The sequence below is a fragment of the Mustela nigripes genome, chromosome X, assembly GCF_022355385.1.
Source record: "Mustela nigripes isolate SB6536 chromosome X, MUSNIG.SB6536, whole genome shotgun sequence".
Taxonomy (NCBI): domain Eukaryota; kingdom Metazoa; phylum Chordata; class Mammalia; order Carnivora; family Mustelidae; genus Mustela; species Mustela nigripes.
This window is the reverse complement of record NC_081575.1, coordinates 30,346,094-30,370,204: the sequence shown is the minus strand read 5'-3', so window position 1 is coordinate 30,370,204 and position 24,111 is coordinate 30,346,094. Positions and strand designations below refer to the sequence as shown.

General features: G+C 44.8%; 1 protein-coding gene across 1 annotated transcript in view; it reads right to left on the bottom strand.

Moving 5' to 3' along the window:
• The window catches only part of KIAA1210 (KIAA1210 ortholog), a 74,058-nt gene that overhangs the window by 27,928 nt on the left and 22,019 nt on the right, over positions 1–24,111 (bottom strand). Inside the window, exons 3-7 of the mRNA XM_059385189.1 lie at positions 19,175–19,245; positions 12,942–13,110; positions 6,053–6,179; positions 5,594–5,731; positions 2,087–2,242 (exon numbers count right to left, since the gene is read on the bottom strand). Of these exons, the coding sequence (XP_059241172.1) occupies positions 2,087–2,242; positions 5,594–5,731; positions 6,053–6,179; positions 12,942–13,110; positions 19,175–19,245 (661 nt within the window). The remainder of the gene's footprint in view (positions 1–2,086; positions 2,243–5,593; positions 5,732–6,052; positions 6,180–12,941; positions 13,111–19,174; positions 19,246–24,111) is intronic.

Here is a 24,111-nt window from a genome sequence, read left to right as displayed (position 1 = left end):
AAGGCCTTGAGTAGACCTTTCTCCAAAGAAAGATATGCAAATGGTCAATAAATACATGAAAAGATGCTTAACATTGTCAGCCACTAGAGAAATGCTAATCAAGACCACAATGAGATACCACTTCACAGTTGCAAGAATGACTATTTTTTTTTCTAAGTGGAAAATAACAAGCATTGGGCAACTTTTGCAGATATTATAACCATTACACCTAAGCAGGGGGGAATATAAAGTGGTGTAGCTGCTGGGGAAAACAGTTTGGTGGTTCCTCAAAAAGTTAAATATAGAATTACCATCCCATCCAGCAATTCCGCTCCCAGGTATGCACACAAAAGACTTGAAAACAAGTGTTCAAACAAAAACTCGTATATGAACCTTCAGAGAGCATTATTCATAATAACCAATAGGGAGATAGGACCCAAATGTTCATCAGTTGATGAAGAGCTCAACAAAACACGGTATATCCATACAATGGAGAGTTATTCAGCACAAAAATGATTGAAATACTACAACATGGTAGTACAACCTCAAAAACCTCAAAAACTTGGTACTAAGGGAAAGAGGCCATATGCGAAAGGCCACATACTGTGTGATTACATTTCTTTTTTAAAATATTTTATTTATTTATTTGACAGACAGAGATCACAAGTAGGCAGAGAGGCAGGCAGAGAGATAGGGGGAAGCAGGCTCCCTGCTGAGCAGAGAGCCCGATGTGGGGCTCGATCCCAGGGCTCTGAGACCATGACCGGAGCTGAAGGCAGAGGCTTTAACCCACTGAGCCACCCTGGCACCCCTGTGTGATTACATTTCTATGAAGTATCCAGAATGGGCAAATCCAGAGGCAGAAAGCAGAATGGTGGTTGCCAGGGGCTGAGAGGAGAGAGGAATGATACATAGGGGGCTTCTGTGTGGGGGAACCAAAACCATTCGGGAACTAGATAGTGGTGATGGTTGCACAGCATAGTAAATGTACTTAATGCCACTGAATTGTATACTGTACCATGATAAGTTTTGTTATGTTTATTTTATCACAGTAAAAATGTTATCTTAATTCAATCTTTCTACCAAATCAGACTAATTTGTCTGATTTAGTGGTATTCTATAGAAAATACATATAGTCTAAATCCATAAATCAGTGAGCATCCATATCCCCCTACCACCTGCCTGTGCTTTAACTTTGTTCCTAACTTGATTGTTTTTTCTTCTTCTTTCTCTAAAATGATTACTTCATTCCATAGGATCTTTTAGCATCAAAGCAGTTTTGTGCTAACTGACCAGTGATCTTTATTATCAATTACCTATCAATTCCCAAGGTTAATTGTTCTAAACTCTACTTCACTTTAAAAGTCCTTTCAAGTTTGGGATGCCTGGTGGTTCCATTGGTTGAGCCTCTGACTTGGTTTCAGCTTGGTTCATGATCTCAGGGTCGTGGGATTGAGCCCCGGGTTGGGCTTAGCATAGGGTCTGCTTGTCCAGCTCCCTCCCGCTCGGCCCCTCTGCTCTCTCTCTCATAGATAGAGAGAGAGAGAGAGAGAGAGAGAGATAAAATCTTTAAAAAAGTCTTCTCAAGTTCAACAACAACCAATTAAATTAACCACATATTAGTTTGAGAATGGAAGTATTGATATGGGCACCATCTATTAATTTTTCAATTGGTGATGGATATTATTTGGTTGACCAACCTAGATGTATGAAATGTACATGTCAAATAGTTTTTCTTATAGGTGTGTGTCTACCAAACAATACTACATGGCCCAACCTTTGAGATTTTGGCATTCGCAAACATAGAGGCTTTACTTCCACAAAAATCTCCATTGTTTTCTTCTCAAAAGAACTGAAAACATCTGCAAACTATTATTGTTTTCTGAAATACTGTCTTCCGTTGCTTATAAACCAAAGTGCTGATTATTTCATTTGTAGAATTAGACAGAAAATGTAAATCACCATGCAAATCAGAAGTCAAAAATGGCTGCTCCTTCCTCAAGTGGCCCCCTATTGCTAAGCCACAGCAGAAGAGAGCAAAAGGGATTATGCTTCTGACCTGGATCCCCCAACCAAGCCCACCACTTAGAATGTGCCTAACACTCACCTTCCTCATTGACATAATCTTGATTGGTAAATCTTTCCTCTGTGGGATCTTAGGTGACTCCTCATCAACAGAGGTTTCTTCAAATTCAGCAGAGGTTGTGTGAGATCGGATCAGAGGGGGACTGCTGCTTGAGTGGCGTCGGCGCAGTGAGGGGAACTGGGAAGGAGGAGAGTAGAAGGAAAATGTTAGAACTTGTGTGCTACCCTTCAAATTACTGGTGTTCTCTTGTTGCTTAATGGTTGAAGTACCAAGACCCCAACATGAAAAAACAAGCCATGGAAAGAATCTCCTTCCTCCCTGTCCTCACTTTTTGACCTATGCAGACCAAAGACCAATAAGCTTGAGTCACTCTCTGGGCTGCAGCACACTTTTGCCAATCCCCAAACAAAGACAGAAACTTCGAACTGCTTGTTTGATCAAAACCAGAATTCTGGGGGCACCTAGGTGGCTCAGTGGATTAAAGCCTCTGCCTTCAGCTCAGGTCATGATTCCAGGGTCCTGGGATCGAGCCCTGAGTCGGGCTCTCTGCTCAGCGGGGAGCCTGCTTCCTCCTCTCTTTCTCTCTCTGCCTGCCTCTCTGCCTACTTGTGATCTCTGTCAAATAAATAAATAAAATATTTTTTAAAAAACCAGAATTCTGGTGTTCTCTCTCTCTGTTGCTAACTACAAATCTTCTTTGAGTCTGATCTTTGTTTTCATTTTGTCCCTGTCTTCAGAAGTCTGGTTCTTATGGAGGTTGAGTTTTGGGGGTAAGATCTAGGCTTGGCATCCGAACTATAATCCTTGCTCCTATCATTCCAGGAATTGTCTGGATCAGATCTTGACTCTGTTGGCTGTTTATCTTAATCCTGTCAAGATCGATCTTCTGGAATTATTAGAAAATCTACAGAACTAGCCTTGCTTAGAACTAATTTCCTAACTTTCCTAAGAGGATGAAATGGATCGTTTGGGTTTCCTTTGGACTTCAGCACACTAATTTAGTTCATTCCAATTTGAATCTCATGATACACTTGAATCTGATGTGCTGGCCTCTGCCATGGTCATTTGGATGTGGATCCAAATCTCTTATTTGATCTTTAACAAATACTGCTAAGCATCTACAGTGGGCCATACTCCATTCTAACTAAGCATTGGGCCTATAGCAATGAACAAAACAAAATCTTTCTTGTCTTGGTGCTGACATGCTTTTTTCTGTCTCCTGCTCAGGACAGATGGGTTTCAAACTCTCAAAGTCAAAGACAAGAGGCCCTGAGGAGGGTTTTTCCAAGGTTCTGCCCCTGGATCACTCCTAGCTAGTGTCTAAAGTGCCCCCTTATCACCACCAGGCCCCACTGGAAACTCTTGAGAAGAAGTCTTGGAGCTTCACTAGCGCCAAGCCCAATTCTAATAACGATACCGACAACTCACCTTTACTGAGGGCTTTACTCTGCTTTAATCTGTATTTTTCCTTCCTTCTGCTAGCTTTGGGTTTTGTTTGCTCTTCTCTTTCCCATTCCTTCGGGTGAAGGATGGTGTTTAGGTAATTGGTTTGAGATCTTTCTCCCTGCCAGGCAGAGAGTGCCCTTTATAGATGCATGTCATGCAAACCTTGTGACGATTCTTTGAAATACCTGCTCTTTCCAGATGGGGAAGATCAGGTCTGAGAGATGACATGACTGGCCCTAATGTCCCCGCTGGCCTAGCAAGTGTCTGAAAGGTCTGCTTGCCTGTGAAGCCCATGTTCTTAATCTCTGCACACTCCGGTCTCCTAACTGTAAGAGCCAGGAAGGGGGGATGTCCCATACTCAAGTTCAGGGACTTTAAAGGCAACAACCAGAAGAGAGGGTGTGCCTCCTTCCTTAAGAAGGGCTGCAGAGGGAGTGTCAAGTCTGTGAGCAGTAAGAAGACTGCTTTGCAACCTTTGCAGTCTCTTAAATTACTCAATTCAATTTGATTCCACAAGAAGGTGTTCACAACCTGCCAGTATTTCTTATCTATTTGTTCTCAAACAAAAAAGAACATGCAACATCTCGGAGGGTCATCTAGGCACCCACATTCCTAACACTTCAGATAAGACAGCAGGTGAAAATCTGGTAGGGAATAAAACGCGGCTCAGCCTTGGTATTTCTAACAGAATGATATCCTGGAATTTCCTCTCCCACAACCTTCCAGCCGCTCAGAAAGTCACATAATCCATTATGGATCCTGTCTCTTCGAGAACCCCAGACATTGGCCATTTCCATACTTGCTCAGTGTCTGTGCGGCACTGGGGCGGGGGGGGTGGCGGTCAGGACTCTCGACTTGATGCTATCAACCACCCTATCATTTAGGGTTGTGACCTTGGCACTTAAGGGAAGTCTCCCATGCAAAGGTTGATCTGGCGGTGGCTGGCTTAGGTTCCATTGACACCCGACCCTGTCTTCAGCCCTGTTTCTCAGAAGAGGGACTATGGAAAAGGCCAAAGATGTGAGGACTGGGCCCAAACCAGCCAGTTAAGAAAACTTGTCTTTGGGCTGTTGTGACTTTCCTTAGCCCCCTCTTCGCGGCTGGGACGAAGAGAAGAGGGCGAGCAGGAGGCTTCCAGGACACAGGCTTCTCCTTTCTGCAGACGAGAAATAACCCTCTAGCATTTGGTCATGTGGCGAGGGAGTGTCGCTGTGGAGACAAGCAAAAGCTGGTCCTCATGTTCAAAACCGAGGACTAGAAGCGACTTTTCCTGTTGTAGTGTGAGAGGACAACAGTCTGCTGACCTAGGGGCTGCCTTATAGCCATAAGATTGGCCCCACTGGTGACCATCTCAACATTTGCTTGTCGACCCTCCATGGATAATGTAGCCCATGGAACTTTCACAAGCAGTATAGACCAGAGTGAGAGATAGGGGGTCTTACAGACATGTCACGAATAAGCCCCGGTTACCTTTTGCCAAATGCAAACTAATCAGCTCCTCAGTGGAAAAGGGTCTCCCCCCTTGTGTGGCCTTCTCAGTTACTCAGGGATATCTGGGTGTCATCCCACCCACAAGCTGAGAGAAGGAGGAAGGGAGCTGCTCAGGGTTTTCTCCCTGGCAATGCTTCCTGCTCCCCACTGCGAGATTTCTAGATTAGAGCTCCATATGGGTCTATCTGAGCAATGGTTAGGGTTATCCAGAGGTGAGACTGTTCTAAGCATATGCATAGACCATTCTCCCTGTTGAGGCAGGCACAAAGAAATGGAATATCTTAAAGCCTGGGATATTGGGAAGACTGTGTTTTGAGGTCAACACATCTGGGTCAGATTTCCAGGTCTACTATTTACTCTCTGGGGAAGACTGAGCCATTTCTTTAACCTCTCTGAGTCTTTTTTCTATCCTCACAAGCAACAGTCTGAGGTAGATATTAATATTATACCCGCTGTTGGTGAGGGAAAGGAAGGCTCAGAGAGGTTAAGCAACCAGCCCAAGATCACAGAGCCAGTAAGTAGCAGAGTGAGGATTCAAGCATAGGTCTGTCCCACTCGGCTGTCATACTTGGCACAATTCCACTCTATTACCTCAGCGACCTTGGAACCCCCAATCCAGATTCCACTTCTGGGCACATATCGTGGCACAGCTCCAAACACAAGTCCCGAAACACCTCCATGCACATCACTAGTCCCAGATCTAGGCAGAGTTCTGGAAGCTTGAGATCTCTGTAGAAGAACGAAAGAACATGGTGGTTGGAATGCTTGCACATTAACCAACAGTGGGATGTCACCATCCTAAAACTTAGCTCATTCTTGGGACATGTCTAGTGAATATGGTAATGCCAGCCAACGTCTTGTGCTGGGCACTAGGTCAACACATTGCGTATTTCTATATTCTCCCTTCTTTATGGTAACCCTGTGGGGTAGAATCAGCTGGGGAGCAAGGCCAAATTCCCCACTCTTTGTTTTTTGGCAGTTGGGGTGGGGGGTGGGGAGGATGAAAGAGGAGGGGTCTAATCAGGCACTGATGCTTGAGTTCATGGTTACCTGTCGAGGTCTGCCTCTCTGGCGCTCTGGAGAGGGGCAGATTCTATGCACTGATATTTCAGGCTCAGGATCCAGCATGAAGATGCTGTCATGGGACAGGGCTTTGCTGCCCATGCTGCTCTTGGCCCTGAACAGAAAGGAAAAGGTCTCGTAAGAGCAGCTCAAGGGCCATAGGAACTGAAGACATGGGTATATCCGTAACATGACATACCAGACACCTCAGAAAGGAGGAAAGGAGGCACATGGGCTGACAGAGGTTTTCCATGAGATATTAAGTGAAAAAATAAGGAATAGTATGGTCTCATTTAATATATATAACCAAGGGCACCTGGGTGGTTCAGTCAGTTAAGCATCTGCCTTTGGCTCAGGCATGGTCTTGGGGTCCTGGGATCCAGCCCTGCATCGGGCTCCCTGCTCAGCGGAGAGTCTGCTTCTCCCTCTGTCCCTCCCCCCACTTGTGTGTGCTCTCTCTCTCTCTCTCTTGCTCAAATAAACAAATAATTAAATAAATTATATGTGTGTGTATATATATATTATATATATAATATATGTGTGTGCATATATATGTATATTATGTACATATGTAGTTTATGTTCATAGATAGCCACCAAATAATTAGTGGCAATTCCCTCTGGGGAATAGCATTAGGGGCAGGGGGAGGAACCTTAATTTCCTACTTTATGTAATTCTGTATAATTTTGATTTTTTTAAAATTATCAACACATAGCTTCTTATATAATGGTTTTGAGTTATGGTTTACATACCATACAATTCACCCATTTCAAGTGTACAATAGTGGCAACAGGAATGGGAGGGAAGTGGAATGGGAGGGAAAACCCTAAGTCTTTCTGTTGTTAAGGTAAGAGTCATAAAATATCTTTCACACCCAAATTTCTCTCTAGTGGTTTTGTTTTTATTTAAAATACCAAACATCTGCCCAGATACTGGAGACTCTCATTCACTAGATATTTTCCTCTTTTGCACAAGGGTTCTGGGATACATCTGGCTCATTTTTGAGCTATCTTGGGCACCCATCCCCCCCACCCCCCCTCACCCCAGCTTACTAAACCCAGAAGGAAATACCTTCTGACTGGGAATTAAGCCAGGTTGATGACAGTTAAGTGCTAGGGCAAATCAGGGAAAAGTTAGAAACAAACGAAAAGCTGAAGGCACAAAAGACTCCTTTTGGAATGTGGGAATATGTTTTACTTGTTAAAAATTTCAACCAAAGACATCACAAGAAAAGGAAACTACAGACTAATATTTCTTACGAAATAGATGTAAGAATCTTCAATAAAATACTAATAATCTGAATCCAGCACATAAAGAATTATACACTATTGGGCGCCTGGGTGGCTCAGTGGGTTAAGCCGCTGCCTTCGGCTCAGGTCATGATCTCAGGGTCCTGGGATCGAGTCCCGCATCGGGCTCTCTGCTCAGCAGGGAGCCTGCTTCCTCCTCTCTCTCTGCCTGCCTCTCTGCCTACTTGTGTTCTGTCAAATAAATAAAAATTAAAAAAAAAATCTTAAAAAAAAAAAAAGAATTATACACTATTAACCAAGCAGAACTTGCAAGAAATATGATGTTATCTTAATATGCAAAAATCAATTAACATAATACACCATATCAACAGGATAGAAACAAAAACCGTGTAGTGATTTCAATAGATACAGAAAAAGCATTTGTAAAATCTAAATACATAATAAACACACTTATGATAAATACACTCAACCCTGACAGAGGATATCTGTGAGAAACTCTCAGTTAATGTCATGCTTAGTGATGAAACACTGAATCTTTTCTCCCTCAGAGCAGAAAGAAAGAAGACAAGGTGTCTGTTGTTGCCACTTCAGTTCACCACTGGGGGTTCTAGCCAGGGCAATTAGGTAAGAAAATTAAATAAAAGACATCCATATTGGACAGGAAGAAGTGAAATTATCTCCAATCATAGATGACACAATCTTGTGTATAAAATTCCTTAGGAATTCAAAAAAACTACTAGAACTAATGAATGAGTTCAGCAAAGTTGGAGGATAAAAGACCAATATACAACAATTGATTGTCTTTCTATATACTGGCAATGAAGAACCTGGAAATGAAATGACAGAAACACTTCCAATTTTCAACCTTTACAAATAACATCAATAAGAATAAAATGCTTAGGAACAAATTTAATGAAAAGTGTGTAAAAATTATACTCTGAGCACTCTAAAACACTGATGAAAGAAAATTAAAGAAGAAAACCTAAGTAAATGAAAAAGCAACCTATGCTCAAAGCTCAAAAGACTCAATCTTGTCAAGATGGCAACAGTCCACAAACTGATCTATAGATTTAATGCAATTACTATTGAAATTCCAGCTGCCTTTTTTATTTTCTTTGGCAGAAGTGGACCAGGATGATCTTTAAATTCATAGTGAAATGCAAGGGGCCACAAACTGATAAAGCAATCTTGAAGAAGAAGAAGAAAGTTGGAGAACTCACACTTGCCAATTTCAAAACTTAATACAAAGCTGCCATAATCAAGACAGATGGCATGAAGATAGATAATAGATCAATGGAATAGAACTAAGAGTCCAGAAATCAACTCATTCATCTATGGTTAATTGATTTGCAAAAAGAGTGCCAAGACTGTTCAATAGGGAAAGAAGAGTTTTTTCAACAAATGTTGCTGAGGTAACTGGATAGATACATATAGGAGGGAGAAGTTAGACCCTATCTCATACTGTATATAAACACAAATTCAAGATGGATCAAAGACCTAAATAGAAGAGTTAAAACTCTGGGAAGAAAATATTGGGGGAGCATATATCTTCATGACCTGAATTTGGCAATGGATTCTTAGACTATGACTCCAAAAGCTTTAGCAATTGAAGAAAAAAATAAATAAATGGATTTGATCAGAATTAAGCTTTGAAGGATACTAGCAAGGAAGTGAAAGGACAAAACACATAAAGGGGGGGATTTTTGGAGATTGTAGATCTTTTTTTAAAAGATTATTTATTTATATATTTCAGAGAGAGAGAGAGTGAGTGAGTGAGAGAGAACACGAATGGAGGGAGGAGGGGCAGAGGGAAAGGGAGGAACAGACTCCCCCACTCCAATCAGGAAGCCTAATGTGGGACCCAATCCCAGGACCCTGGGATCATGACCTGAGCTGAAGGCAGATGCTTAACCCACTGAGCCACCCAGGGGACCCCGAAGATTGTATATTTGATAAAGGATTCATATTTAGAATACATGAGGAACTCTTAAAATTCACTAATAAAAAGATAAATAACCCAATTTTTTAAATGGATGAAGGATCTCAATAGATATTTCTCTAGAGAAGATATACAGATAGCCAACAAGCATATGAAAAGATGCTTGACCATTCATTAGCCAATCAGGAAATATAAATCCAAAACATAATGAGATGCTCCTTTAGACCCACCAGAATGGCTAGAAACAAAAACTCAAATAGTAACAAGTGTTGGCAAGGTTGGGGAGAAACGGGAACCCCTATGCACTGCTGGTGGAAATGTAAAATGGGGCAGGCATTTAGAAAAATCATTTAATGGTTCCTCAAAAACTTAAACCTTTAATTACCATATGACCCAATACACTCCTAGGTATATACCCAAGAGAAATAAAAACATATATCCGTCCAAAAACTTGTACGCAAATGTTCATAGCAGCATTCTCCATAATAGCCAAAGATAGAAACACCTAAGTATCTACCATCTGATGAACAGATAAAATGTGGTGTATTCATACTCTGGAATACTATTCAGTAGTATGAAGAAATTATCTATTGGACTCATGCTACCACCTGGATGACCTTGGAAAACAAAAACATGCTTAGGGAAACAAGCCAGTCACAAAAGACCACATACTGTATGATACCATTTATAGGAAGTATCCAGAATAAACAAACTGAGAGAGACAAAAACTAGATAAGTGATCACCTTGGGCTGAAAGGGGGATAGGGAAGAATGGGGGCTGACTGCTAATGGGTCCGTGATTTCTTTCACGGAGGGGTGGAAATGTTTTTAAATTAGATAAAATAATTGTTTGAAATTTCATATACATTTTTTGTACATATTACCTTCATTATGAAACATTTAATAATATAGGTTAGTGCTTTAGAAAATAATCTTTCTTTTCTCCCCTAAGTAAGGCTCCATGCCCAACGTGGCGCTTGAACTCGTGACCCTGGGTTCAAGGGTTGTGCGTTCTACCGAGCCAGCCAGGAGCCCCTAAAAAATAATCTTTTTTTTTTCTTTTTTTGGAGAGAAGGAGAGAGCAAGAATGAGTGGCAGGTCAGGGGGCAGAGGGAGAAAGAGAATCTTAAGCAGGCTCTATGCCCAGTGTGGAGTCTGTCCCAGGGCTCAGTCTCACGACCCTGAGATCATGACCTGAGCTGAAATCAAGAGTCCAACATTCAACCGACCGAGGCACCCAGGTGTCCCCCTAAAAAACAATCTGTAAATGGTACCCAGAGTAGCAGCTCGGGCTCTGTAGGACCAGTACCCACCCCATCATTGTGAGCCCGTCTGACTGTGGGATGTGCACATGGCTAGATCTGATCACAACACACTCTGAGGACGATCTGGTGTTACGGGGATTAAAATGGCACCCATACTAAGGTGGCTTGTAGGTCCACAAGAAGAGAGGAGGCAGATGCCTTTGTTTTACCCACTTTTTCCCTGTAAAACTGTGCTACCCAGGTGGCTCTGGTGGTGAGGGCAACATGCTCTGTCTTATCAAAATAGCAGTCCTGCAGAAAATTCACCGGACTCTTGCTAAATGCTTAATGATGACACAGACTGATGCGGCATTGAGAGAGCAATGTTCCCAGACCCTCTCTAGACACACTTTCCCTCATTTTGCGCACAGAGATGCTGTCATTCACTGTTGCTCTACGACCCGCCAGCTCAAATCAGGCCTGGGACCAGTATTGTGGTCCCACAGATGTCCCAGCCTTAGTACCATCTGTGACTACCTGGCCTCCCCTGCTTTGGGCAGAAAATCTGCAAGGAAATCTTGGGCCATGGGTGGGCTTAGAAACCGTCATTTCCAGCCAGAGTGCGGCTGCTGAAGTGGCTCTGTAGAGCTAGACCCTCCCTGAACCAAGGATTCCTATAGCTCTGGCTGTGGCCATGTTTGTCAGAAACTAAATCGCCCACCCGCTGAAACTATCTAATACCTTCCGATTGGCTTCCTGGGGGCAAGAGGAAGAAAATGCATCCAAAATTCCAAACAAAACCTTGGCCTTAATTAAAGGCAATAAAGTGCATTATGTCAGCACCCATTAAAAAAAAAAAAAAAGTCAGGGGTGCCTGGGTGGCTCAGTTGGTTAAGCAATTGCCTTTGGCTCAGGTCATGATCCCGGAGTCCAGGGACGGAGTCCCACCTTGGGCTCCCAGCTCCGTGGGGAGTCTGCTTCTCCCTTTGACCCTCTTCCCTCTCATCCTCTCTCTCACTCTCTCTCCTTCTCAAATAAGTAAATATAATCTTTTTAAAAATATCAAAATGGCAGCATGAGGTCTCTCTATTTTATCAGATAGGGCTTAATACAGACTTAGAAATGGATACAGTTCCTATCGTATAGGCGAGGGGAAGGCTGGCTTTACGTTTTGTTAGCTTCCACAGATAGAGGCTGATTTTTCTTCCCAACTCCTGAGTGACATTCTCCAGGGTTTTCCCCCTAACACATGAAGCAAGTGACTGGGGTCAGGGGTGATTGTCAGTACTCCTACATTATACTCTTAATTAACTTATGCTCCTTGCCCCCCCCCAAAAGACCTATTTCGGACCCTTGGAAAAACACTCTTCCTCATATATCAATTATTTCACACACTTCCGTTCACCCCTTCCTCTCCTTCTTCCTGTCCCCCAACTCCCTCCTGTCCTCCCCACAACCTGCAAGCTGTGTGTGCACCTGCCTTCTTAGTGTGGGACCAGTTGGCTACTTTGGAGGCAGAGGGACAAGTAGGAAGGGGGAAATCCAAAACTTTAGTGGAGATGGCCCTTGCCAATTCATGGAGACAACGCAGAGTAGACTCAAACTCCCCTCTACCCTCCTCCCTGCTTTGGTCTATATCATGGCATGATTTGTGAAGTATGATACAAGCCTCTCTGTCCAAAACCATCCCCCCACCAGCAAAGCTATCTGAAATTCCTCATAGTCAACCCACTCATGAAGGACCTCCTGAAGGAGACCAAGGTGCTGTCAGGTTTGCTGATTGTCCCATTCCTAGCAGCACAGGTGAACTCTGGGCAGCACAGGTAAGTCTGGAATGTTCGGGCTAGGCGAACAGGCCAAAAGGGAACTGCGCAGAGGAAGAAGCTGATGGAACCAGGAACACCCGGGGGTACTGGATGGTCAGATATGGAAATGGGGGCATCACAGATGAAAAGTGGGACAGGGGTCTTCCCCGTTCTGGGACCAGTTAGAGCATCTCCCTCTCCCCACCCCCATAACCCGCCTGTCTCCTGGGATGTTGCCTGATCCTTTCTTTGTTTGTTTTTACAGTAACACAAGCGATTTCAGGCTAGACTGGCTTCAGCATCTGAGATCTGAATCCCACATTAGGAGAAGGATTTGCAGATCTATAGTCTGAGGGCCTGGCAGGCAAACCAGGCCTGGCTGCCTGTAGGAGGCAGGCTGCCTTTATTGTAATGAATGGAGGGAGGCCTCCAGCTCCTCCCTAGGGAGACACCTCGTGGGTCAAGTTCCTTCAGCTGTGACACCCTGGACTGTCTGTAGCCAGTGTTCTCGGGGTCAAGGTCCTGCAGCTACCCACCTACTGAGCCTCATGCCCCAACAATAAGCATTGGTGTGAGCATGGAGAAAGGCCCCCAGGCCCCGGCCACCCCAGGCAGTGACTGCCACCCACTGGCCTTTACCTGGCCTCGGCGCGCTGACCTTCCCGAACCGGCTTCAGAGAAGAGATGTTAATACTGCCGCTGGACAAGCTTGGCTTTAGCCTCCTCCCTCCCCGGGCACCCTCCGGCTCTTTCTTCTTCCTCTTGCCAAAAAAGTTCTTGAAGGCTTTGAATTTGGATTTCTTCTTTACTGGAAGTTAAGGAACAAAAGCGAGGCCGAGTGTGACAGTAGAAGGGAAGATGGGGAGGAAATGGGGTCTTTGGGACAGGAACAAGGACCGTGATCCTAGGTAGCCTGCAGACTTGGCTCTCGTCCCCACCCCCCCACCCCGCCCTGCCCCATACCCTTCCCTGGGCCCACGACACCGTGACACCATGCGTGTGGCCTGCTCCCTTTTTTATAATTCCATAGGACCAAGTGTCTGAGTTTCTGGAGGAGACTTCCTGACCCAAGAAATTCACTCATCTACAGTAATTACTGAGCCCACCTAAACAGAGGTCACCCCCCTGATTTCACATGAGCTTCTACATGCAAGAAAGCCCCTCAGGACCCCTGGAGTTGCAGGTGGGATCTGGGACTGCTCAGATTTGTGTGCTGAAAGGATGCAGATCTATGGGGTAAGGGCTGTCCGGGCGGTGCAGTCAGGGAAGCCGTCCTCAAGGAGAGGATTTGGGAGCAAGGGAGAGGGCTTGGAATTGGGAAGAAAGGGCCATGGGGTAAAGAAGCTATCCATGCAAAAGGCATGACAGAATCAGATACCAAAGTGTTTTGCAAGGAGTGCGTGCGTGCATGCGTGAGTGACTGTGTGCATGTGTGAGTGCATGTGTGTCTGCATGGGTGCGTGCATGCGTGCGCCATGTGCACTTTGTGTGTTCTTTCATTATTGCTGTTTTGTCTGGATCAGCTACCGCCCTCTGCACCTGCAAATAACTGCAAGTTTGCTCCATCTGCGTGAACCACCAGGGCAGAAGTGAGGCATGGGAGCTTTAAATGTTCCTAAGGCTCTGTTAGGGCATTTCTTAGTTTCCTAACAAGCACATGTGTCTTTAGTGGGGCTCAGCAGAAGAGGGGCGAGGAGAGGGGAGCGCGTATTGCATTCTTCAGAGGGAAGAAGTCAGCTCTGACTGCTTTCACATGCAATAATTTACCAGCGTAGGTATCTCATCCGAATTCCCAACAGTCTGGTCTCTGAAAGGCCTCTTGCCAACACAGCAATGCTGCACTGGCAGGCAACGGCCCAGGCAAGGGATTTGCCAGTGGGGCAGCCATTACAAAGGCTTAGCGGTATAACAGAGAGTACCACCCAAGAGTCAGAACAGTCTGGAATCCTCGACTTGGCTCTACGGACAATTAGCTTGGTGACTTTGGGTAAGCCATTCAACCTCCTGGAAGGAAGCAGGGCAATGAAGGGATCACACAAATCAACATCTCCCAAAGTGTGTTCAGAGGGCTATCATTGGTCTATTGAATGAGAAAGGGATCTGCAAGCCAGTCATTCTGAATAATGCTGGATTAAGCAAAGTTTAGGTCTCTGCTTTCCAATAAGACTTTTCTGGAACTTCAATATGCCTGTGTGAACAGTGATGCTCTAAGATACTGGGAAGCCATGTTGTCTCCCAAAATCATGTCAGCAAAATATCTGGCAAAACACACTTTGGGAAATGCTGAGCTAGGGTTCCTTCTAGCTTGGAATCCTATGACCTATGAGAAAGGTTTCTACACTTCAAGGCCTACCTTCAGTCCAATGTCCACCAATCACAAAAATCAGCCCTTCTCTCTGCATGCCTAAAACTTGACTGTTGGCCTTTCAAGTTTTACATCTGAATGCCCTCTAGTCTGCCCATCCATCCACCAGTCCTCCATCTACCCATCCATCCACCAATATATCCATCTATCATCCATCCATCCATCCATCCATCCATTTACTAGTCCATCCATCCATTAACCAGCCCATCCATCCATCCATCCATCCACCCACCTATCCATCCATCCATCCATCCATCCATCCACCAATCTATCCATCCATCCTTCCATCCATCCATTCATTCACCAGCCCATCCAACCATCCATCCATCCACCCACCAATCCATCTATCCATCCATCTATCTGTCCATCCATCTATCTATCCATCCATCCACCAATCCAACCATCCATCCATTTATCCACCCACCAATCCATCCATCCATCCATCCATCCACCAATCCATCCACTAATCCTTTCATCCAACAAATATTTAAGACCAAGCACTTACTATGCTTTGGGTATCAATGAGGAAGGAATAAGATACAGTTCCATGTCTTAGCTACTGTCCCCCACATCAAGGCTGTAGGCAGGCCCTTCTTCACATTCCCTTCAGCAACCAGCACCATGAAAGGCATACACCCAAGGGACATCTGTCACTTCCCTTAAATTGAGGTCACCAAGCAGAGTCATCCTTAAGCATCCAGTAATTTAAACACTGGCCCTTGTGAGGATTCATATAAGTTGTAAAAAGTGTAGGTAAAGAGCTTAGCATAGGATCTGGCATGGTACAAGTGCTAGTAACTGTGAGCTAGTACTAGGGAATCAATAATCACTCAATTCTTTAAAAAATTGTTTGTTTGTTTGTTTTCACATAAACTCAAAGCCCAATATGGGGCTTGAACTCAAAACCCTGAGATCAACACACTGCAAACTCTATCCACAGAGTCGACCAGGTGCCCCAATAATTTCTTGTTTATTAAGACCAGAATCAATTATATCTGGACAATTGGTCTATCAGTTCTATTTATCTATAAATAAGGAGAAGCAGCCCCATATCTATCAGTCAATAGTGATCTGTACAGTATAATGATTAGAAGCAGAAGCTGGTGTGGGGTGGGGCAATATAAGAAGATAGAGGACTGTGTGCTTGACAATCTCTTCTTAAGTAATTCCTGTTTGGGATGGGTTGGGCCATTTCTCATCTACCAGGATGTATCTAAATAGGGTCATGATGGGACCAACTTGGCAATTCTACCTGCAGATGGAAAGATTAAAACACGAAGACTCTGAAGGAAACATATTTTTTTCAAGTTTCCTTCTGTAATTTTTTTCAGGAAAAATTCAACTAATTTCTATAATGATAAATTATTTAGAAAGATTCTGGGGTGGCTCAAAAATGATTGAGCAGTGGGGTGCCTGGGTGGCTCGGTGGGTTAAAGCCTCTGCCTTCGGCTCGGGTCATGATCCCAGGGTCCTGGGATCGAGCCCCACATTGGGCTCTCTGCTCCGTGGGGAGCCTGCTTCCTCCTCTCTCTCTCTGCCTACCTCTCTGCCTACTTGTGATCTCTCTCTGTCAAATAAATAAATTAAATAATTAAAAAAAAAGATTGAGAAGTTACTCTACTGTACTGATACAATTGAGTCTTTGCTGGAAAAGATTTATCAACTGGATATCTTGGAGGAAGTGCCCTTATCTGCAGTATTTGCCTATTTCTCTGGGGTACAAGTCCCGGCCAGTTTTCACCCAGAACCAATAAGATTTATTGATTCTTGACGGGTGGTCTCCTTCCAGTTTTCTAAAAGAGGAACAACTTTATGCTCAGAGTGTTTAGAAACATATTGGTTGTTGCCCCTCTTGCTTCAAAATCCCCGACTAGATGGAAGGAGGGCAAACCTGCTTTTCACAAACCAGCAAAGGCAGAGAGGAGAGCCTCAGTGGCTAGTAGCTGCACTTAGGATGCAATCTACAAACATTTAATAACGGAATAAAAACACCTCTAATAAACATTCGGTCTCTAAAACTGAATGTACCAAGCATAAGCATTTTATGGGCAGACAAAATTAGACACCAACACCTTTTTATGTCCCTAAATCAGCAAAATGGCTAGTGACTTTAGAACTCTACCAGGGACTAGCCTTAATGATGCATGTATTTCAATTTCTGTCCCGCTGCCCCCAGTTTTCTATTTTTGCTGACCAAAACCAACCTATTTTCCCATGAGGATGCAAAATACCTTAAGTACTCTTAAGTACTTATACTTAAGTACCTTAAGTATCTCTTTCAATCATGGGCATTAGAAGGAAAACAATGTTTCCATTCGTCCCTGGGGGATAGCTCTGAGTACTGGGGCTGGACCAGGTTGGGGGGTAAGAGCTTTGTTGGCAGAGATGGCTTTGGCTTGGAAGACTCCGGAGCCCCAACCACATCAGACCCCATGTGTGAAGATGGGCCCTGGGAAGTAGCTACCGGTCTAGGAAAGGTCCACACGTTATGTTTCCTGAAACCCCACTGAACTCTGAGACGTTGCCCTATATTGGAGAGTATGAATTGCCTTTCAAGCTCTCTTTTGCAAAAGGGGTGTCTTTAAATCATCAGCAGCTGAGCCCCGCCCAGGCTGGTTTTCAAAAGCTGCTGTAGTCCCAAAGGCTAGATAGACTTAAACAGCCAGTAGATGTAGAGGTCGCAGCCCACGTTTGTATCCAGCAATGTTTATGTAGGTCACCTCCACACTGGGGAACTTGTGCCCCCTTCCCCCAGACCCCAGGCACCGCAGTAGTGGTCAGTGAGGTGCCCACTGCCAGCTTCTGGAATTTTCCTATAACAAAGCCACTGAATTCCCTGTCCAAGTCCTGCCAAACAGGCAGGAGCTCTCAACATCCTCATCCAATGAGGACAATGTATCACATGCCACAACAAAACACAGTTAACTCCAATGAAGAAATCATCACTGCTGGGTCGTATATTTGCTTACCCACCGCGCACACAGGCAGCCCACCTGGATTGAACTTGATAGGCTTTAAAAATGCATCGCAAAAAAAAAAAAAAATGCATCACGTGACAGTGACTTTGTTCTCTTGCATCACTGCTTAGAAAGAAAACATTTCTAACTGGCCTTTCTCTTCATCAACCTCCAAACAGCCATACTATCCTCTGGCTAGCAAACAATTAGCTCTAAAAGCATACCCAACTGTCTGGGCTTTTAAACAACAAAATCTTGCAAACAGAGAAAAGGCATTTCCTTACCTTCACTCTTCATCAAGACGTACTGCATTACCACCTTCTTTTGTAGCCATCTGTCTAGCTCATAGCCAAAACAATAGGTCAGTTGGTTTGGTAGGGGTCTGCCTTGGTGAAGAGGCCCATCATTCCTTTTTTTAAATCCATTCATTGATTGAATTTGTGGTGTCTAAGGTCCCTCTGTCTCTGAGACCCAGTACTAAACGATGGTTGACACAGAAACGAAGACCCAGGCCCTGCCCTCAAGGATCCATGCCCCAGGTTCAACATCCCCTCCCCCCCACCCTGACATCAGCCCCACATCAGCAGTCAAATCAGGCTCTGGGAAGCCACAAGAAGGTTCCATTTTGTTCTTCCAAATCAAGTCTTCCACATCACGTTCTACTTTAATAAAAATTGAAAACAGGGCACCTGGGTGGCTCTGTGGGTTAAAACCTCTGCCTTCGGCTCATGTCATGATCTCAGGGTCCTGGGATTGAGTCCCACATCGGGCTCTCTGCTTGGCAGGGAGCCTGCTTCCTCCGCCCTCTCTCCCTGCCTCTCTGCCTACTTGTGATCTCTCTCTGTTAAATAAATAAATAAAATCTTTGAGAAAAAAATTGAAAACAACCCCGCGAACTGTTGCACTTAGTCCTCTTTAAATTCAAATTAAAGTCTTAATTATGCCTGATGGTTCCTTTGCAGTGGTGGGGATGGGGATGTCAATGAGGTTTATCATTGTCTAGTGACTTTTGCCTCACTGAACTGATATTCACTCACAGTCACATATCAGTCCTAGGTGGCCCCACAATTTAGGGAATGGGCACACGTCTGAGTAAATTTTACAAAACGTTTTGTAAATTGAGTCCCACTTAACAGAGGCCTACGGTGACATCTTTTTTTTGTATTTCCTCTTTATTCTACAAACCGTAAATTTGTTGGTTAAATCTGGATTATATCTACAGTAAAACCTCAGTTGAATCTCTCAGATCATGGTTCTGCTCCATTTTTTTTTTTTTTTTTTTTGCTGATTAAGCAGAAATACTTTTCCTGCCTTAGTAAGTAGAAACTGGTAATCATCCCCAAAGTAGATTACAGGGCCTCAGACAAACCTTGTGACATCAGAGACGGATCCCCCAAAAAAGAGACCCCAAAATTGCGAAGTAAATGCAGACTGAGTCTAATGTTATTAGAAATTTGATAGGAACTTGCTTGCTTGTGACTTCATTTTTTTTTCCTAGGGGTTAAACACAGTAAACAAATCTAGTTCCACGATTCCACTGGGCTACTTACCCTCATCATTGGCCTCCAGAACTTCCAGACTTCCAGAAACCTCACTAAGGGATTCAGCCATAGTAGGATCACTAAAGGAAAATATTGAGTGAAAAAGCAAAAGATCATCACTTCATGTCCTGGGCATAACACACTCATTTTACCTCACTCCTTATCCTTCCATTAGATTCTTAAACCATTCAAGGAAAACCAGACCAAAAGAATTGCCATGAGAGAGAATTACCCTTCTTTAAAAAGAAGATCATGACTTCATGTATATGAAATGTCTAGAACAGGCAAATACACAGACATATACATGCAAGAATTCATCACTGCATCATTTTAAATAGCCCAAAATGGGAAGCCATCCAAGTGACCATCAAAAGGCTAATTCTCCCATGACTCTGATTCTATGTCATGGGAGTATCAACCGTCTCCACCAGAACAGATAATCGATTGAGCATCGGCTGTAAATTTTCCCTTCAATCTAACCTTTTAGCAAAAGCTTGGGGTGGCTGACAGGTCTAGGGAAACCTGTCTGTGGATAACCAGATCATTAAAAATCAAAACTGAAATTTTTTATGGGAGTTTATGTGGATTGGGGAGGGGGAATCTGAGCAGCACCCTAGCCCAGACAAAGGATGCTATATTCATGGGAAGCTGTAGAGAGGCAGGCAGAGACTGGCCTCATAAGAAATCCCCCAAGGGTCTTGATCTGACTAGCTGAAGGACCATCAAGTAGGGGTTAGGTAGTTTCTGGAGCCCCTTTCCCACCCCCAATCTGCTCAGCCCCCAGACATAGTCAAACTGCCATTGCTATCTCATGGATGGATTCCAGGCGGGTCCTGTCCTGCCCCCAGCCACATGCGCCCCCACCCCCCACCCATACATCTCCGGAAGTAGAGAGGGATGCCCGTGGGCTCTGAGGTTAAGGCCAACTTGAGAGGTCACCAGCAAGAGTGACTGAGGCCTTGGAAAGCGAATGCTTCCAAACCACGGTGAGGGCTGACAGGGCCCTGCTGTCAAGATGGCTTCAGACCCTCTCACTTTGAAGTCCTGTGATTTCCCAGGGTGTGTGTTCTTTCTTACCGTGGTGAGTAATAAACCCAACTCGTTCGATGACAGGTGTGTCTCGGCCGGCCTTGGCTGAAAAGTATTGACACTATGTTCAAGTCACTCAAACTCTAATGAACCAATATCACAGTTCTGCCTGCAGATGACTTAATCCCAAGCCCATACAACACTCACAAATTCTCTATCTCTCTCTTTCTCTTTCTCTTTCTCTCTCTCTCTCTCTCACACACACACACACACACACACACACGCACACACACACGTTCCACCTGGAGATTTAGGAGGAGCAAAGGGATGGAGAAATTCAGAATTGCCTCAGAAATTCCAAGGGAGGACTGGAGAATTCCTGGGCCAGCGGCAATTCACATCATGGGTGAGCTCCTGGGCCAGTTTAAAAACATACCAGCATCCCTCCCCCCAACCAAGACTAAAGAAGGCTTTTTAGACACTGGGGAAATAAACTCTTTCTGAGCTTTGGAGAAGTCCATAGAAAAGGAGCATGTTTTCCAAGTTACCAGACCATGGTCCTGGTTATTGTCCTTAACCCAACACAGGCGGGGGCAGAAGACAGCGAAGCAACAACAAAGAGAAAAGTATAGAAGCCAAGAGAGAGAACAAAGCAAGAGGACATCTTGGCAGTCTCCGAATCCCTTAGAGCACTTAATAGAATTTCTCAATTTGACTAACCCTCAAGGGTAGACCGTCTCCCATCCTTCTTGCTTCACCCTCTTAAGTGAATCCCAAGGGCACTATAGACAACACCACCATCAGCTGAGCTGTCTCCCTGTCTCAACCACCCAAACAACCAACAAACCACCACAGCAAAACACACATGCCTCCCCTTGATTTGAAATTCTCTTCCCGTTACCACCCCATTTCTCCCTGTCCCTTTTAAGGAAAACTTAAAAGTTGGGTCATCTATACTTACTATCCTGATGTCTTCACTTCTTAGTGTCCTGGGCTCAGAGAGTGAATTCAGGCTTCCAACCCAAACTCCTTCCAAAGGACTCTACCAAAAGAGCTCTTAACTGAATGCCACAGTGGGTTCCCAGACTTCCCAGCAACATGTGACACGCCCTCTTTTTTGTACAATTTTATCACTTTGCCTTTTTGACCATCATACTCCTTGATTTTCCTCCAACCTCATTGGCTGATTCTTCTCAAACTCCTTTGCATTATCTTTCTCCTCTCCCTGGATCTGAAATGTTGTAGCCCTTAAAGCCTCTGTCCTTGGCCCTCTTTATCTGTGACCTCTTCCTTGGTAGAAACCTGAATGTGAGCCACCACTGCAAGCCACATGTGCCATTGCAGAATTCCTAGTTGGTCGCATTTAAAAAGTAAAAGAAAATGGGGGGAGGGGTTACTTTGACCTCAGCAGAGCCCAAACATTATCACATTTTATTTAACTCAATAGAACCAAAATAGTAGTGGCTTGACAGGTAATCATCATAAAACTAATAGCAAGGGAATATTTAACTTTTTTTTTTTTCCATGCTAATTCTTTGAAATCCAGTTAGCATCTCACACATACGGCTCATCTCAATTTGAGCTGGTCAATTTCAAGTGCTAGTGACTAGTGGCTACCACATCCTAAATGATCTCATTCAGATTTGAAGTACCATCTATACACCTCTGTACTACATAGCCCTATAACCAACTGCCAAGCCAACATCTGCATGGAACTCTTGCTTCCCCTCATACTCACTTTTCCCCCCACCCCGGTTTTCCCCAGCTCTGAAAAATGCCACTAACTAAATGCTCAGACTGAAATTTGGGAGCTCTTGATTCCTCTCTTTTCCATTTTTGCCTCCTTACTTTCCACACGGTGGCCATGTTAGTCCTACCAGCCCCCTGCTCGAAACCCCCCAGTGGCTTGCCAGCACGCTCAAAGTCTCAGCTCCTTATCCACCTCCACCCCTGGACTTTATGTGATCTGGCCCCATGCTCGTGCCCCCCTGACCACCAATCCTGCCAACTCCCTCCTGCCTCCCTCTGCTGCAGCCTCACTGGCCTTCTCACCCAACATACCCAGCCCCTTTTGATCTCAGGACCTTCACACTTGCTGCTCCCTTTGCCCGGAAAGCTCCTGACTAGTTCCATGGCTGGCTCCTTTGTAGCTTTCAAGTCAGCTCAGATGTTCCCTCCCAGAGAAGACCTCCATGACTATCCTGGCTGGAGCCTATGGTTTCTCTCCATCACATGGTTCTTTATTAACACCTTTACAGCCCTCAGTGGTACTTAAAATCATATTCTATAGTAATTCACTTTCTTGTCTGTCTTCTCTAGTAGAAGGTAAATTCCAAAAGGTCAGGGACCTCGTGTATTTTGCCCATCACTGGATCTCCCAGCCCCTAGAATGGTACCCAGCACACAGCAAGCACTCAAATGTTTGGTGCACGGATGCCTCAGTTCAGTAAAAGAAAGGGAAGTAACACAGGAGCCATCTTTGTGGTCAGAAATGTCTTAGAAGTAGAGGCGTGCTATAGGAGCACTTATCCGGGGGGAGGGATCCCCTTGTCTTCCCAGCTTTGCAGGGCCTTCCTTCTCGCTGAGTGAGGTGGGGCCTGCTCCTAGGTTGTTTGTCTATGCAGAACGAAGCACGCTCAGGCCCCTCCTGTCCTCAGTGTAGAGAATCCACTCCTACATGTCCCAGCCACAAGAACCCTGGATGGGGAGCCCTTAGCCTGTAGCTGGGCTAAGCCTAGGACCTCACAGAGGAAGCTTCAGGAACAGGTACCCTGCCTCCGTCTACTTAACAGCCCTCCACCACGGGCAAAAGTCCTTTTTGCTCGCCCTCGGGCTGACCTTATTAACCAGAGCTTTGCTTCCCAAGTACCCCCCCCCCATCCACAGAGGCATCATTGTATTTCTTTTTATTTTATTTTATTTATTTATTTGAGAGAGAGATAGTGAGAGAGAGCATGAGAGGGGAGAAGGTCAGAGGGAGAAGCTCCCCATGAAGCTGGGAGTCCGATGTGGGACTCAATCCTGGGATTCCAGGATCATGACCTGAGCCGAAGGCAGTCGCTTAACCAACTGAGACACCGAGGTGCCCATTGTTGTATTTGTTTCACGTGTCTTAGGACAGCTAATATAAATCTAAGGTGTATTGGTTCCTTCATTATACCAAGCCTCTTTAAGAGCAGCCTTTGGGCCACCTCCTCTGCTCTGTACTTTTGTGTATGATATTTAGCAAAAATGCTATCATTTCATTGGTTTCTCAAAAAAGTCACAATGTTTGGTCTCAGATACCAGCTTGACCGTGAGCCTCCCTGGTTTCAACTAGTTTATCAACTTCCTGCTTCCAGCAGGATGGGAGCCAAGTCCTTGACTCTTGAAGTCCTCGGCAATCTGGTGTCCCCTACCCCTCTTCCGTTGTACCCGAAGTCCATCCCCCACTCATACCCTCACATCCAGAATTGCCCATCATTCCCCAGATGCACCATACGCTGTCAAGTTCGATGCTCTGTCCACTAGGCCTAGAATGTCAACTCTTTCATCCCCACATCCTTAAAATCCTACCCTTTCCTCCAGACCCAGCTCACAGGTCACCACCCGTGCCCCATGCTCGTGGCCCTTTGTGCATGTTTCCATCCCACCTGATCTCTCCTTGAAGATAAGGACCATGTCTTGCCTCTCCAGATGTCACCAACACCTAGAACGAGGCCAGGTGCACGGGAGGCGCGCGCTGCGTGTTTTTCTGGATGGGTGAACACTAGAGCAGGGAGTAGGGGGTGCTGCCCCAACAAACAGGAAATCAGTAGGGAAAGCGGTCCCCTTTTTAAAACACACTGGGACAATACAAAACACACTGTGGGAAAAAATCCCCTCAGCACGAAATCCACGAAAAAGCTGGCAAGTTGAATAGGGAAAGATGAAATAAA